Source organism: Copadichromis virginalis, linkage group LG3 (genome assembly GCF_057382275.1).
Source record: "Copadichromis virginalis isolate Kocher_CV1m ecotype Utaka linkage group LG3, C_Virginalis_male_GT1.1, whole genome shotgun sequence".
Classification (NCBI taxonomy): domain Eukaryota; kingdom Metazoa; phylum Chordata; class Actinopteri; order Cichliformes; family Cichlidae; genus Copadichromis; species Copadichromis virginalis.
Window position 1 is genome coordinate 54,788,358 of NC_140620.1, and position 15,510 is coordinate 54,803,867.

The 15,510-nt window shown below is 43.5% G+C and overlaps 1 protein-coding gene across 1 annotated transcript in view; it reads right to left on the minus strand.

Annotated features, from left to right (window-relative positions):
• Window positions 1–53: 53 nt before the first annotated feature.
• LOC146715318 (mitogen-activated protein kinase kinase kinase 11) overlaps window positions 54–15,510 on the minus strand; it is a 44,764-nt gene continuing 29,307 nt past the window's right edge. Inside the window, exons 3-10 of the mRNA XM_085451718.1 lie at window positions 15,271–15,419; window positions 14,093–14,268; window positions 12,631–12,877; window positions 9,802–9,918; window positions 6,637–6,808; window positions 6,434–6,546; window positions 5,636–6,250; window positions 54–808 (exon numbers count right to left, since the gene is read on the minus strand). Of these exons, the coding sequence (XP_085307844.1) occupies window positions 222–808; window positions 5,636–6,250; window positions 6,434–6,546; window positions 6,637–6,808; window positions 9,802–9,918; window positions 12,631–12,877; window positions 14,093–14,268; window positions 15,271–15,419 (2,176 nt within the window). The 3' untranslated portion in view covers window positions 54–221. The remainder of the gene's footprint in view (window positions 809–5,635; window positions 6,251–6,433; window positions 6,547–6,636; window positions 6,809–9,801; window positions 9,919–12,630; window positions 12,878–14,092; window positions 14,269–15,270; window positions 15,420–15,510) is intronic.

Genomic DNA, 15,510 nt, shown 5'->3' on the forward strand with positions numbered 1-15,510 from the left:
TATAAATAAGACCTGTGATGATTGGTGCTCCCAAAGGGGAAAACCTCCCTTGGTAGGTTGAGTCATGAGTGTGCATGTTTTTTTTTGTTTTTTTTATATAACATCCGAATCCTTGTTCCGAAGTAGGACATAGTAGTGGAAACGGTCCTGGACTGTGCTCCTGCAATCAAATCCAGGCTCATATCATTGAGAATAAACCCCTTGTCGGGGCAAGGCTGGATTCAGAACCTGTCGTCTTTGAGTTGCGTCGGGGACTTGAATGGCTTGAGCCCCAGTATCCTGCGGGGGTGAGCCCTCTCTTTGGTGCCATCCAGAGGCTTGTTGCAGGCCCCGCAGCCAAAGTCAATAAGGGCCGAGTCAGCTGAGTTAATGGGTGCTATACGGAACGAGGGCAGCGTGGGAGAGCCGTTGGCAGAACATGGGGCAGAACGCGATGTGGGAAAGGGAGCTGAGAAGGGGTCAAAGGGTGAGGCACCATCCGAACCACTTGACGGATCAGCCTTGAGGGCAAAGGGGTCGCAGTCAGGAGAGGGGAAAGGGTCACAGTTGGTGAAGGGGTTGGTGGGTGACGGCTGATAGCTCAGTAAGTTGCTTTCTGAGCGGTGTGGGCTGCGCCCACCACCTGAGTTTCCACCACCTGCTGAGATAAAGCTCCAAGGGTCGATGCGGGGGCGGATGGGAGATGGGCGGGGCCGAGGAATGACGCTGACCTCCAGGCGGCGTGTTTTGGGGCTCCAGAGCGCAGGGTTGGGGTGGAGAGCCTTGTCATCAAAGTCCTGTGTGTCTTGGCACAAAGGCAGGTCTAAAACTGAAAAGCACATAAAAGGAAAGAAAAACATTAACGAGGCACTGAAAGACAGTATCTGTCCGAAAAACACTGGAAACATTTCAAAACACTGTTTTTTGTCAAGTATATGTAAGGTGAATATAATGTGGTGGGGTGTGCAATTTCAACTGTTTGCAACTGGAGTACAACATTTTGACAAGGTGCTAAAAATTCCAAGTGCACAGCAAGCTGCTGGCGACGATTCGTCATTCAGAGTTCATAAGCAGTCAGTACAACACTGTGCTCATTACTGTCCCAGTGGACCCCAACCAACAACACACTTCCTTCACTGTTTGTACAAGTGCTGAACAACAAGTGAGCAGAAGTTAATGCTTGGAGGAACATTTTGTTCACTGTAGGTCTGCCAGTTAAGAAACAATCAGTAGCAAGACCCACTTCAAGAAGGATTTTGACATTACCTCTGTGGATACTCAGTATCGTAGCAACCAGTGTCTCAACTGAAAAAATATTGTTGCAAATCTCTCTGAAAGCTCTGATTTTTCAGAAGAGATGGCAAAACTAAAAACCTTTTGGACCCCGTTGGACAGAGGCCCTAACTTAAGATGACCCTGCTGACATCATGAGCGTTAGTGAATTGAGGAAGTTGCCATTTCCTCATGCGGAGCTGTACTCTCCTTAATGGCTTAACCTTTTCACAAATACACAATATGAGAAAAAGGCTTCATATTCAACATATTAAACATCTTCATCATTTTGTCTTCAACTGTCTTGGTAGAAAAGTTTAATTGTTAATCTGCAAATGACTCTCAGAGTACTGCAGAACTGCCCCAGTGCGCTCTCAAACACTCCTCTCCAACCAAACTCTGCCAAACCGTGTGTGATGAAAGTGATCCAAACAGTAATATGAAATCGGTACATTACTGTTCCAAGAAGAAATGGAACAATTACCAGCACAGAATGCTGATGCAATTAGTTTAAATTAAGTATAACATAGTACAATGTAGCTCTTTGACAAAGCAGCAACAATGGCAAGCAGAGAGTGTAAATTAGTACCGACAGGAACATTAAACTCAGTATAAATCAGTCTGAATGAACATTTGCTAGTTCCAAATGTGATGTGTCTGCCAAATGGCATTATTTACATCAACAGCAACTCTCCAAGGCTGCTAAGCTATTCAGCTGACAAGAAAAGAGCAATCAAGAGTCACATGAGAGCAGGAACAAAAGTAAAGAAAAAAGCAGAGGAAGGAATCCTCTGAATTTGTCTCTTTCACATGCACATTCTCCGCCAATAACCTTGTGGCAGTGCGTCTATGCATCTGAGCCTGAGTCATTACAGCCAATAAACATAATAAGATGTTTAGCTAAAACACTCGCTGTTTAATTATGTGTGGCTTTTTAGCCGGATATAACGGGCGCACATGTTTCGGGAGATCATGGCTGTTAGCAACGGAGCAGGCGAGGCTCGTCTGCTCAGTACCTGCGGGTAGAGCTGGGGAAAAAAACCTCTCTGTGGAGAATCCAAGGCTTTGTGACTCAATCGGACCATATATAGAGTGTGAAATGTTACCCAGGGGCACTCTTAAAGCCTTCCTGAAGCCCACTCGCTCACAGAACAACCAATGCTCATGCCTCCGTCATTACAGATCTGAAGTGTGTCAATGTGTTTCTGATGCATATTAGCCTTCGGAGGGATAAAACAAAACGTGACTATACTGTAAAATTAAAACGCTGATTAAACACAAAGAATTCATTTAAACACAAACCACGACACGTTTCATAGAAGCGATGCTGAACTTCAGCCAAATTCCCAATCTACCCGAGCCAGTGAGGTCAAGAATAGATTAGTGGGAATTTTGAATGTGCTGCGACCTCAGCTGTGATGCCTCATGTTTCCCATTCATCTAAAGAAAACTGTCTGTCTTGGAAAGGGGTGGGCAACAAGAGAGGACTGGACGGTAGCTTTGCTTCGCAAGTATTAGCAGTGAAGGATGAAGGGCCAGCTGTTACCTGAGATATGCAAATAGGCAGAAGAAAAAGCTTTGATGTAAATGAAAAAGCTCATACAGCACTGAAGCCTCTGTTGTGCCAGAAAGATCTTGCTAAAGAAAAAATAAAAAGGCACAATAATTCTAAGGAACTGTGAGGGAACATTGTAATGCTGAGGCGGTACATTATTCAAGGCAAAGGCTGGATCAGAATTGCAGGCTGTCCTGTAGACACACTCTGAGGAATGCAGATGAATTATACAGCTAAATTAAAACAACAAACAAATTATTTTACCAATCTGGAGACGACACTGCTTTAAAAACTGCACTTTTATCAAGCAAAAATATGTACAAGATGCAATTTGCTTCCTACATGACCCATAATGAAGCTTTAACGTAAGGTCAATATGGGAGTAATCACATAATGTGTTCGGCTACTTTTCTGTTTACATGTCTAACACTTTCCCACACTGTCCATCTGATTACTGACATCATTACTCGAGTCCAATCATCTTCTCGCCTGCCTTCTTGGAACCAATCAGCCTGGTTTAAATCTGTGCTCTTGGTCATCCTCCCTTTCAGACTGTCTCCTCCCCATCTCCACCTCAGAAACCTCGGCCAGAGCTCTGCTTAAGCCTCAGTCTTCATCTTCACCACCATCAGTGTCTAGACTCCGGGGGGTCCTGTCCTAAATCCTATCACTCCTGGGATTCTATTCTGCCATGATGGGTCATCGGAGTCTAATTGCCAAATAATTAATTTCTCTCTCCCAATAAATTACGTTCAGTTCTTCCAAGTTATCTCTTCTTATTGAAAAGCAACTTAAAGAAGACCAATTATGCTTTTCTGTATTTTCTGAATATGTATAACATTATGACTAGGGATGGGTACCGATTTCACGGTAGTAATCAGACCGAAAAGCTTTATTTATGCTTTATTTCTGTGCTTTTTTCCCCTGAGATGTCATACACTTTGGATTCTAGCCAATCATTTTACCTTTCCGAGGATAGTAGGCGGGCCCAGGTACGTACGCTCTTTTAGAGAAGAGCTACAGATTAAAAATGCCCAAGGCGAAGCGATCAATGTCTGGCTGTACTTCACAGCAAAAGATGCAAACTCAGCAGCCTGCAACAAGTGCTTTAAGGTGATACTGTGCAAAGGAGGTAACTCCTCGAATCTGATGAAACACCTGGCGACGCATAGCGTTTTTTTTAAAAGCCGAAAAATGCGCCGTATTTGATAGCTTGCTGCGAGACCTCACACCGAGCGCATCTACTGCGGGTGTGTGGTGCCTGTTATCGGACCCGGAGTTAGCAACATCCCCCAAGAACCCGAAGAGGAGAGTCCTGGCCCCTAGCCCTGCCAGTGTAGCAGAAATGATGAGGATGATGATGGCAGCAGCAGCCATTCTTCTCTGGGTGAGTAGTTTAATGTTGTTCCTGTGTAATTTATGTTGAGTAGGCTAACCACATTATTAAATTAATGCATGTAAGGTGAACTAGCAAACACCGTCGTAGTTACATGCGTCTGCCTTCTTGTTTGATGGCAGATACTCCCTGCACCCTGGCCAAAAAGGCTAAAATGACCAAAGAAAAAGAGGGAAACAGCTGAACATGAGAGGTTTTTGGACAAAGTTTGTGTTTTTTCCATTGATTAAGCACTGCTTCCAGCCAACAGTGATACCATATATGCCCCATAGCTGCAGAAAAGGCTAACATTGTTATCTTTTTACAAAAAAAGAAAACAAAACAGCTAAACAGGAGAGGTTTTTGGACAAAGTTTGTGTTTTCCATTGTTTAAGCACCGGTTCCAACCAAAGGAGGTATCTTGTATCAACAGAAAAGGCTAACTTGGTTATCATTTTGCAGGAAAAAAGAGACTGTTAAAAATAAAAACATAAGAGGTTTTTGGACAAAGTTTATGTTCTCCATTCTTTAAGCACCGGTTCGAGCACAGTTTAAACACCGGCACCGTTTCAAAAGTACCGGTTTGGCACCGATATCGGATAAAACCTAAACGATACCCATCCCTAATTATGACCAGTGACAGGTGAAGTGAATAACACGGATTATCTCTTCGTCATGGCAGCTGTTAGTGGGTTGGATATGTTAGAGAGCAAGTGAACATTCTGATTTCAAAGTTGATGTGTCAGAGACAGAAAAGTATGCAAGGGTAAGGATTTGAGCGAGTCTGACAAGCACCAAACTGTAATGGTTGGACGACTGAGTCAGAGCATCTTCCAAAACTGCAGCTCTTGTGGGCTGTTCTCAATCTGTGGTGGTCAGTGTCTATGAAAAGTGGTCCAAGGAAGGAACAGTGGTGAACCAGAGACTTGGTTACAAGCAGCCAAGGCTCACTGACACAGATGTGGTCCAATGCAACAGATGAGCTGCTGTAGCTCAGATTGCAGAAGAAGTTCATTGTAGATAGAAAGGTGTCAGAATACACAGAGCATCGCAGTTCTTTGCCAATTTTTGAAGCAAAAGGGGACTAATGCAATATTAGACAAGTGGTCCCTTTCCCACCGGCTACTCAAGCCTTTTGTTTTGAAGGCAAGCCAATCAGAAGAAAACAGATAAAAGCAAGGGGGGCTTAAAGGGAGAGGAGCTAAAAGACGGCATACGAAACAAGATAAATATAAATAACATTGATAAATATAATTATATATTAAGTGTCATAAGGACTGTTTTGATCTGTGAATCATACAGCTCTAGTCAAATCAAGAATGCATATAGCAGGTCTCCTTTAATCCAGTTTTGTTCATTCTGTACTTTCTGTCTCACAGTAATAAAAACATCTTCTTTTTTTTTTAACTTTATTTTCTGATGGGGTTGCCTGTGTAAAACAAACTCGGACCAACCTAGCTGAGAAGCGTGCAGGCCTTGGCTGGACCTCCTCCTCCTGTCAGCTCTGTGTTCCCAGGAGTCACTGCTCAGCTCCCCGTTACTGGAACTGTAAGTGGGGGTCCACTCCCCTGGGCTGGTCCTGTCGTGCTGCATGGAGGCACTGCTGGGACTCTGCGGACTGTGTGGCGTCCGGTGGCTGCTCCTCTCGCGGGGGTTTGGTGGAGGCGGTGTCAGGGGTAAAGGCTTTAGTTCTTGGTATTGCAGCGCTAAATCCAACAGGGGTCTGGGGAGCGGCTCCGAGGTGGAGAAGGTGATGAGATCGTCCACTACTGGAGGGTCTGAAATGAGGGGCCTAGGATGAGAAATCTCAAGTTCAGAGAGGCTGCGGCCCTCTAAGCAAGGTGGGTGAGTTCGAGGTGGCACTCTTGGGGGAATATCCAGGCAGCGACCAAGTCCTATGGAGGCAAGCAGGGAGCCGCTGCCCAGCAGGGCTCGGTGGGTGCTGTTAATCAGGCCACCGAGAGGCCCCCTCTCAGGCCTTGGAGAGCTAGCTGGGGAAGAACTCCCTTCCTCACTGCCCGAGTCTCCTTGAGACAGAGGAGGCCACGGGCTATCCTTCACCGATGAGCCTGCGGAAAAAGAAAGGTTTTAAAAAGACACAAGGAGAGCCCAAAATAGAAGAAGAGGAATACTCAATGTATTTATAATTCATTTAGCTTCGATTCATAATTCACGGTCATGGCAGAGAGAATTAGAAAGGAGGCTAAGTGGAAGATAAGGTGGTAAAGCTGGTGGTGAAGGGCAGTGGATACCATTCTGAGCAGGTGTAGGGGTTGGCGTGACGGGTCGGTACTCCTCAAAGTCATCCTTGGAGTCTCCATTCTCATTGCTGTCTGCCTTCAGGAGCTTAGCTCTCATCGACAAGCTGAAAACAGGAAAGATTTCAACTTAAGCATGGTGATGGTTAAGCATATCAAATCCATACACACAGAAGGAATAAGCAATTCTGCCGTACCTGCTTTCCTGGGGACTAAGGCGCAGGACTTTAGGACTTTTGGGACTTTTGGGGCTCTGTGGCCTCCAATGAGGGCTCAACCTGAGGTCTCCGTTGACTTGTTTATGAGAAGAGGTATCCAGGGAGGGCCGGACTGGGCTGAGACCGAAAGTCCTGCTGTTGTCACTGGGTACTGCAGAGAAGAGGGGAGAGAATACAATCAGTATGAGCTCGTTTATTATCAGCTTAGTTGCGTTCTAATCGGGTGAGTACGATCATCTCTAACACAGTTGACTTTAGAGCTACAATTCATGAAACTTGAATTTAAATGAAAGTTTAAGCTCCAGCGGACTTTAAAACAGATCATGTGACCACAGCCTATACCACAATAACAGCCGAACAGTCACAGGGCAGAAAGTGTGAAAAAAGGTGCCAAAGTTATCTGGGGGGTGAGCTCCAATGCAAACTTCTGATTAAAGCTGGCACTGCACCTGCCAGACACTGGCGGCACACCAGCGGGCTTGTGCTGCTAACACAAAGTGTGCGAACAGCGCGTGAACTTTCAGCCAGCCTGGGCTCTACTGTCACAACACATATGGACTCCATCACACCCTTCCTAAGGCCTTGAGGATCCTTCTCAGCATGTCAACACCCAACAAGCCAGAAGAGCTATAAGTGGAATGGGCACCACAGTTACATACTGCACATGTCAAGGTGAAAACTTTGAAGCTGTCAGTTTATTCCATTGAGTTGTGGTTCTGTTTTTATCCCCAGTGTTTTGCGCTGCCATTTCATTTCAGCTTCAGAAATGGGAAAAGTAAATATGCTCTCTGATTGGACATGCTGTATTATGTCCTTTGGCCTGTACTGCGGCAGAGGCCTGGCTGATGCACTTTACCGCCCGTCACTCTCCAGCACTATGTTTTCAAAGCAAGCACAGGAGGCAGATGATAGTGCTGGCGTTACGATTTTATAAAGATCACACTGTGGCTCCCCATTCCCAGCCTTTTCCTCTCTGAACTCTTTTCCTTTTTCAGTGTGCCTCTATTAATATCAACATGCTTTCATAGAATATATTTTCTCATCATTTTGTAAAGCTCACAGGTTTTCTCCTCTGCCCCACGCTGATCAAATCTTTCTATTAACAGTGAAAAAAATTAAGAGAAATGCTTCTACTGTTGTTCTGACAGGAAATATATTTTGTTAACGTATTAAAAAAAATCCACACACTCCTCCACACTGATATATTTTTATTTAACAAACAAAAAGGCCAAAAAGGTAAGCCTTTTATGGTTTTTGCACACATTTCTGCAGTGCTTCGGAGCCTAGATGTAAAAGTAAATGATACATTGCTTTCAACACAAGTTGGTGACATTGTGACACCGAGTTGATAACGGAATATTCAGAAATAGAGGTGGTTTTAGGTGTGAAAGTAAAATTGTGGACATCAGGAACTCATCAGAATAGTGAGCAGCTGCCTTTTAAAAGGACACATCTCTACATATGACCGAAAAGGCTCTTTGCCTTTTTCCAGCTTGGGAGGAAAACACAGGGAATGGCGATCGCAGAGGCAACGACGTCTGCCTCGGGTAGATGTTGGAAGATGAAAATGTTTTATTGTTACAGTATATTTAACCTTTGCTACGTTGCACATTTTAAATGCTTTGGGATTTTAAGAAGCTTCTGAAAGGCGTCAGTGTGATCCTGACTGGATGCTATTGTAACAAACGTTAGCTGGTTACAGGCTACAGGGCTGCTGCAACACAGCCAGCACAATCATCTTCATGCTTTTTCCTTATTAACCTGACTTCTATCAATGTTTTGATTTTGCGCAAACGACAGCGTGGCGGCGATTCCCACGCTCTGTAGCATTTAGATCATCAATTAAAAGTCCAAATTTAGCCTGCTGTACCTCAGGTACTGGAACTGGAAGAAGGAAAAGGACTAATAGAACCAAATCTAATCCTGCCCCCGCAGATAGAAAAAATAAATAAATAAATGATGACAGCAGTATCCATAAGCTGCCAACACACATGACACAGCCAACCTACTGAGATGCTAAAAACACAAACTATTACAATCTCAGAGTTCAAAAACTCTCTAAAAATAAGAGGCAGTTTAATTTTCAACATATCTATTCAGTAAAAATATGGCACAGTGGAATCTAGCTCTGTGGACTAATGCAAATCAATTTGGCAGTTCTCTAGACAAATCAGTACGGGAGGCCCTTGCAATAAATCACTGCTTGCTACCGAGAGGGCAAGCATAAATATCCACTAAACACATTTTAATGACAGGCACACTCATGGCTTAGTGACTGCCATTAAGCAGAGTCATTAGGAAGTAAAGAAAAGCAGCCCGCTACTTAATGAATAAATGAAGCTGGCAGATGTTTTAGATTGACTAACCACTTTATAGATAAATGTTTCACTGCAATTTGTGCTTTTATGTTAACCCGCGGTGGTAATTGTTTTGTGAAGTCTCTTTTATTGCCTGTTGCTACACCACAAAATTTCCTTTTGGGTTGTATTAAAACGCCCCGTGACCTGCTGGCTACAATTTCCCTCCGAAGGGAAAAATCTCGGGCGTTTGTCTAAGAAGCCGACAAGCAGGCGAGCAATGTAGATCTCTGGCGCTGCTGCAACCCTTTTCTCCTGGAGCAGTGAATTCCTCCCTGCTTATTTTTAATTCAGTAAACCGCACTGTAGCCACTACATGCATATAAAAACTGTAGACGCTTAAGTGCCTGGAAAACATAGCTGAATAGCTCCCCCCACTGCAGCACTGATGTAACTGCAATCAGCAGGGGAGCAGAGCAGGGCAGCGGCGGAAAAAAAAAAAAAGCTGCTGAGAAGTGCTGAGCTGCTGAAAGGAAGTCAGATAATATTTGGACTGGAACACACTATTGAAAAGGGAAAAGGGTGTGTGTGAGAGAGACAGAGCAGTGAGGGGGAGAGAGAGAAAGGGAGCTGGGGCCCACAGGGAAATGGGAAGACAAAAAGATGAGTGGGTGGTTGAGAGCACATAAAAGGAGTAAATTTGGAAATGGAGACGAGTAATGTCGCAACAGAGTCTGTGTGTGCATGCAAGATGGTGAGAGACGTTATTCTTTTGCTTTTCTCAGCGCGTTGAGAAACGCCTCCACATACACTCGATATATATGTACGTAAAAACGACTGCACTCACACTGGATAGCGCGGAACCGCGGTCCAAAGGAAGGTGAGGAGCCCGAACCCAAATCGGGAGAGTTCCGCCTTTTCTCCAGGCCTGGGGATGCCTGCACCGTAATTTTATGTATGAAATCTGAAAGACACACAACAGGATGTAAGACATTCATAAAGTCAAGAAATGTCAGCTGTTTTTGAGGTTGCAACATTTTTTTTAGCTTCCTTATTTCTCTAAAGAAGCCAAGAGTTTGCTTTTGTAGAAATCGAGTGTTACACAAATTGTGATAGCAGTATTTCATTACATATCTATAAAACGCAGGAACTGAAGCAGACTTTAGCTGTCACACCTTCCACAGCCGATTTGTGCACTAATATGAGCCCCAACATGGCATTTCCCCCACGTTCTTTCAAATGCAATTGTATTTATCCTAGTACTCCTCATGTGTTCTTTGCAGTTATTACTGTCATAATAATTCCAAGTGATAACACATCAATTTGAAGTTTTCAGCGTTGAACCAAGCCAACCAGCAATGAAAGGACTCGTGACCATAAAAACATTTGATCTAGATAAAAAATAAATAAAAAAGAAAAGGTCAAAAATGGAAAAGGCACAAGACTGTTGAAATAGTTTTTAAAGTGAAGGAACTATTCATCCCACTGCAACCCACAGCAAATCCCAAATTCCACAGCAAATAACTTCCAACCCTCTTGAACTGAGTCCTTTTCATTAGTTTTGTATAACAGCTTTTAATACACTTTGCAGTTTGTGGTGTGTGTAAAGCTTTGTTACTGATATGGTACAGTGCTTTGTTTGAGACTGCAATCACTGTTCTCACACTTTCTGAATTTTTCCCGCTCACTAAGCAACCTAATATTTGCAGTTTAAACGTTTCCATGGTTACGCCTCCACCAATCAGGGGCATTGCTTTTTTGATTTAGGATTGTGGGTAGAGTAGTTTTTTCGAGAGAGAAAAAAAACAAGGTTGATATCGTAGAGACCTGTGGTTTTTACAGGGGCATATATGGTATCACAGTCTCGCAGCTCACATCAAGTCTACTTTGGGTGCTTACAACATTATGGCTCATAATCAAAATCTCTCTGCAGAACACAAACAGGATTTTTATTTTTAAAATCTCACTGATGAGCTTTGATATAGGCAGATACATAATTGGAGGACTCACGAAAGACCTTACTCTTTCCATGTATCAAGCATTAAGGAAGCTACTAGTGGCAATGGCTGATAATGGCATGCTGATTAAAGTCCGTGTTTAACTACAACACTGATATTACTCAGAAAGGCCTGCAGGCCAATTAACACTATTCTATTCTACAGATAAACTGTAAAATTAATGAAAGACCTACATGTGGTGTCAGAAAGGAACTGCTACTGTTTGCTAAAGTTTGCTAGTGCATGTTGCTATGCTAATAGAGGTTAAACTAGCTAGCTAATTTAGCACATGAGGCAGCTAGCTTTAGCTAGTTAGCAAAAGTAGTGATTTTATGCAGAGTAACTGTTATGCAGTCGATAGACATGGAAGATAGGTGTATATGTTAAAAGCAGGACAAATTATTTACACTGTTACTATCCCAAAAATTTCACATTCATCTAAATTATTGCAAATCAGTCACCAATCTTGCTAGTGCTCAACTTGCTAAGGCAGCCTATCTGTTAAAAGGCCATATATGCAAAGCTTAACGAGTCTTCCTTAGTGAAGATTTTATGTTAAGATTGTATATTTCTGAAATGTTATGATTTAGATGTCTTACTTTTGTGTTTTAACACAGTTACAAAGTATCCCATGCTTTACTTTCTCAGATATTTTTGAATATGTGTGTATGTGGGGAAAAAAATATCCCAAAAAGGACACATAAGTATGTTCCAGCTACTGAACCCCCTCCAAAAAGCCCACAATATATATGTTACTGCAGGGTATAAAGTGCAAGTTTAATATAGGATGGAGAAAAAGACAATAATAATATTGGTGGGAAAAGGGGAAAAAAAGAGAAAGGGATTCAGGCACATACTGTAAGAAGGAAAATAAAACCAGTGGCCAGGGAGCTAAAGAGGAAAAGGAACAAGACAAAATGGGTGAGGAAGGTATGCTTAAAAAGAAAGAGGGAGAGAGAGGCACAGAGTGAGAGCAAGAAAGTGAGAGAGGCCAGCCAGCAGTCTGTCCATGGACAGGAAGTGTCGAGGCGTGGTTGGCTCACTCTCCCCTCTCATCAACCCCCCACCACTACCACCACATCACCGCCCTGCTGCTGCTGGGAAAGGCCTAACCACAACACACACATACACAGCGCGCATTTATGCATGCTTGCTCAGCCCAAAATACATGCTTTGAAACACTTGATGTGAACTGCTGCAGACTGTGTGACTTTGTGATAGCTCAGGACAAGAAACGGCAGTCAGGTGAGTAAGAGAAGAAAAAGAGGAGGGCAAAGTGAATCCTGGTCAGAGTAGATATCAGCAAGTCAGACCTGTGATCCACCTTTAAATTATTTATTTATTTTTAGATGGGGAGGGGAGCTGCTGAAAAAAAGATTTAAAAATGACAAACTTTTTTATAATAGCGCAAAACTGCACCTGTCTGCAGCCTCTCTTTCAAAATGTCAATCTTTACATGAGTTCAGCCCTGATAGCAATTTTCCAAGGAGCCGTGCTACAAAAATACCAGTCGTGCCACAAAAACTCTCCCTCACTTCCTTCTCACTGCTCTCTTGCATGTGTTTTTTTGGACTGTTGTTATTTTTTGCTTGTTGAGACTGACCAAGAAATCGAGTCTGATCTCTGACAGAACAAATCAAAGGTAGATAAGATGGATAGACGGATATAAGCCGACGCACCTTGGGGCATGCTGATCTTCTCGCCGTTCTTGGACTTGAGTTTGTGCTTTTTGAAGGTGCCCTTCCTCTTCTTGACATTAGGTTTCTCCTGGTTCTGGTTCAAGTGGAGGATGAGGAGGCTGAGCTCACGCTCGAACACATCCTGCTCCCACTGGGCCAGCTGTTGCTCACGCTGCCGCAGGAACTCTTCGTGAGATTTCTGCTCCAGAGCTGCTCGCTTTAGCTCCTCTTCACGGCATCGCAGCTCCTGATGGAGGGCGAAAGGCAAGTGAAAGAAAGTATTTAGAAGTGAATTAATATCAGCAGGTCTCGTGTGTGTGACTGAGGTTATGCAAATTTACAGTTTAATGAAACAAAATTCTGAGAAAATTGGTAGCAGTGAAAGCTATTATTATGCATGATGACTCACAGCTGCTCTTTGACATTTTATTTGATGGGTTTCTCCTCCTGGGATACTACACTAAATACTCTGTTAAATACTGTGCTGCTAAGAACACGGCTAGAGGGGCTCGGTGACCCCCAGGCCACAGAAATAAGGGAGAATAACAAAGACTGGCAAGACACCTCAGCTGCTGTGGCTCTTAGAGTTAGGGTGCTTTTCCAGAAACCCCTGAAACATACAATATTTGTTGAGGACTTTGGTTGTCCTGAGCTGTGGGATCTGCTCAAGCAGAGGGGATGAAAAGCCCACCTATGATGAGGCTGTGCTTAAAAACCAAAAATCCCACTATAATCCTGTTGTCATAAACAACTGTAGGCCTGACAGCTCCACCCTTCAACATTCATTGTGGAGTATATCCACTATCTCTCCTCTGCACATTTCCAAACCATCTCAACGTGAGCTGTCCGTCTGATGTACTTCTTTCTAATCTTGTCCCTTCTGGTCATCAACATCTTGATCGTCAACATCTTCAACCAGCCACCTCCAGCTCTCGCTCCTGTCGTTTTGTCAGTGCCACATGCCACAGCGGGTCTCACTACCACGTTGTAAACCTTCTTTTTCACTCTTGCTGCCATCCCTTTGTCACAAATCACTGCTGACACTCGTCTCCACCCACTCCACCCTGCCTGCTCTCTCTTTTTCATCCCACTTTTGCAGTGTCCATTCCTTTGGCTGGTTGACTCCAAGTATTTAAACTCACTGAGTGAAGTAACAAACTTACTGCCCCCAAAAGACCAATTCAGAGCCAGAATAAATCTCCAGCTGATGGTGTGTTGAACCATAATAAATCAACGAAACACATTAAAAGAAAAAACTGCACAGAAATGTCAACATGAACATTAACCCGGATCATGTGGTTAATGAAACATGTTCAGTTAAATGTCAGGAGTGGGCTTTGTGGATGACTTCATTTTAATATCAGTACCATCAAGTTGTTATTATTTAAAATGACATTTTCTAAATCAGAAGCTAGCCCTGGCAAGGGCATGGCTTAGTGATTCAGAGTTGAGGGCCTCTTACCTTCTCTTTAGCCCGGAGTTCATCAAACATGTCCTGGATCTCCAGTTTCCAGTCCTCCTGCAAGGAGTGGAACGAATCCTGCGGCATCTCTTCCTTCACCTGCTGCTCCAAGGCCATCAGCTGGGCCAGGATGGAACTGAAATTGGGTCTGCGATGGGGGTCCTGGTCCCAGCACTCTGTCACACATACAGGGGATACAGTGAGTCACAGGGATGCAGTTGGTGCTACACCAAAGTGACGTGCATATGTAGCTGTCCAGAAGTAATGGACCAATCAGAAATACAGAGCGATTAGAAACGTTACAGTTGGGGGAAAAGATCAGAGGTTACTTTAACTGACAATAAGACGACAAATTTACTCATTTCTAGGACAGCTTCACATATTTTGAGCATTTTCTTAAAATCAAGGGACCTGAAAGTCCCTCATTCATTAATTTTAATCCTCAGACAAAATGAAAAAAAAAAAAAAAAGAAGAAGAAGAAGAATTTCATCATCCAACTGAATGCCGTCACCTGAGATTTAAAGACTTAAAATTAGGTCAGATAACTACATGAGGCGTATGTCTTTGCACTTATTACATGTAATATTGAACAAGTAACCTGCAAAGCCTCTAACTTTTATTTACACATGTTTCAGGCACTTTGTGTGAGCACAATTTAGAGTCAAGCTGATCACTTATTCAAAGTGTCATGCTTAATTAACTTGCTGCGGGGACTTTTGCATAATTTGCTTCTAAACTTTAGGCATTACAAGAAGATCAAAAACCAATCCAATAATTAATTAATCCTCTGAGGTGGCTACTGGTTGTTTTGTGCACTGATCCTGACTTAGGAAAAAACAAAAAAACGACAAAATGACATCAAGGGAAAGGAATCCAAGGGGAATCCAAGTGTCTACTTTTCTGGACCAGCTGGTAGCTTGACAGCAAGCACCCAGGTGGCATTTCTTCTTACTTTAAAACCAAAAAACAGAAGATAAATGGGCACAAATGTATTGCATAAGATGGCTTCTGCATAAAACGCTTCCTCTCAATGGCCACGTTACTGACAACATGCAGGGATTTGGGGAAATGGAAAAGAACGCGTGCTCGGGACAGCAACCTGATGGCACGCTAAAGTCCTGTCACACCACTGAATCGAACGCCAAAATTTCGTTACATTTCTGCAGGAGTGTACCACCTGACATGAGCTGCGCAAAAGGTTCGGGGCACGTGGAAGGGATGGGCAGGGTGAGCTTGTTGACGGCGACTCCATAGGCGACAGCGAGTCCATCGATCCCTCTGTAGGGTGCCTCTCCTGTTAGCAGCTCCCACAGCAGAACACCATAGCTGGAGGGGAAACAAGCCAGACAACGAGGCATGACACAGTGAGCTCGAGCCAAAATTAGACACAGGATGTTGGAACACTTCATTATGTTTA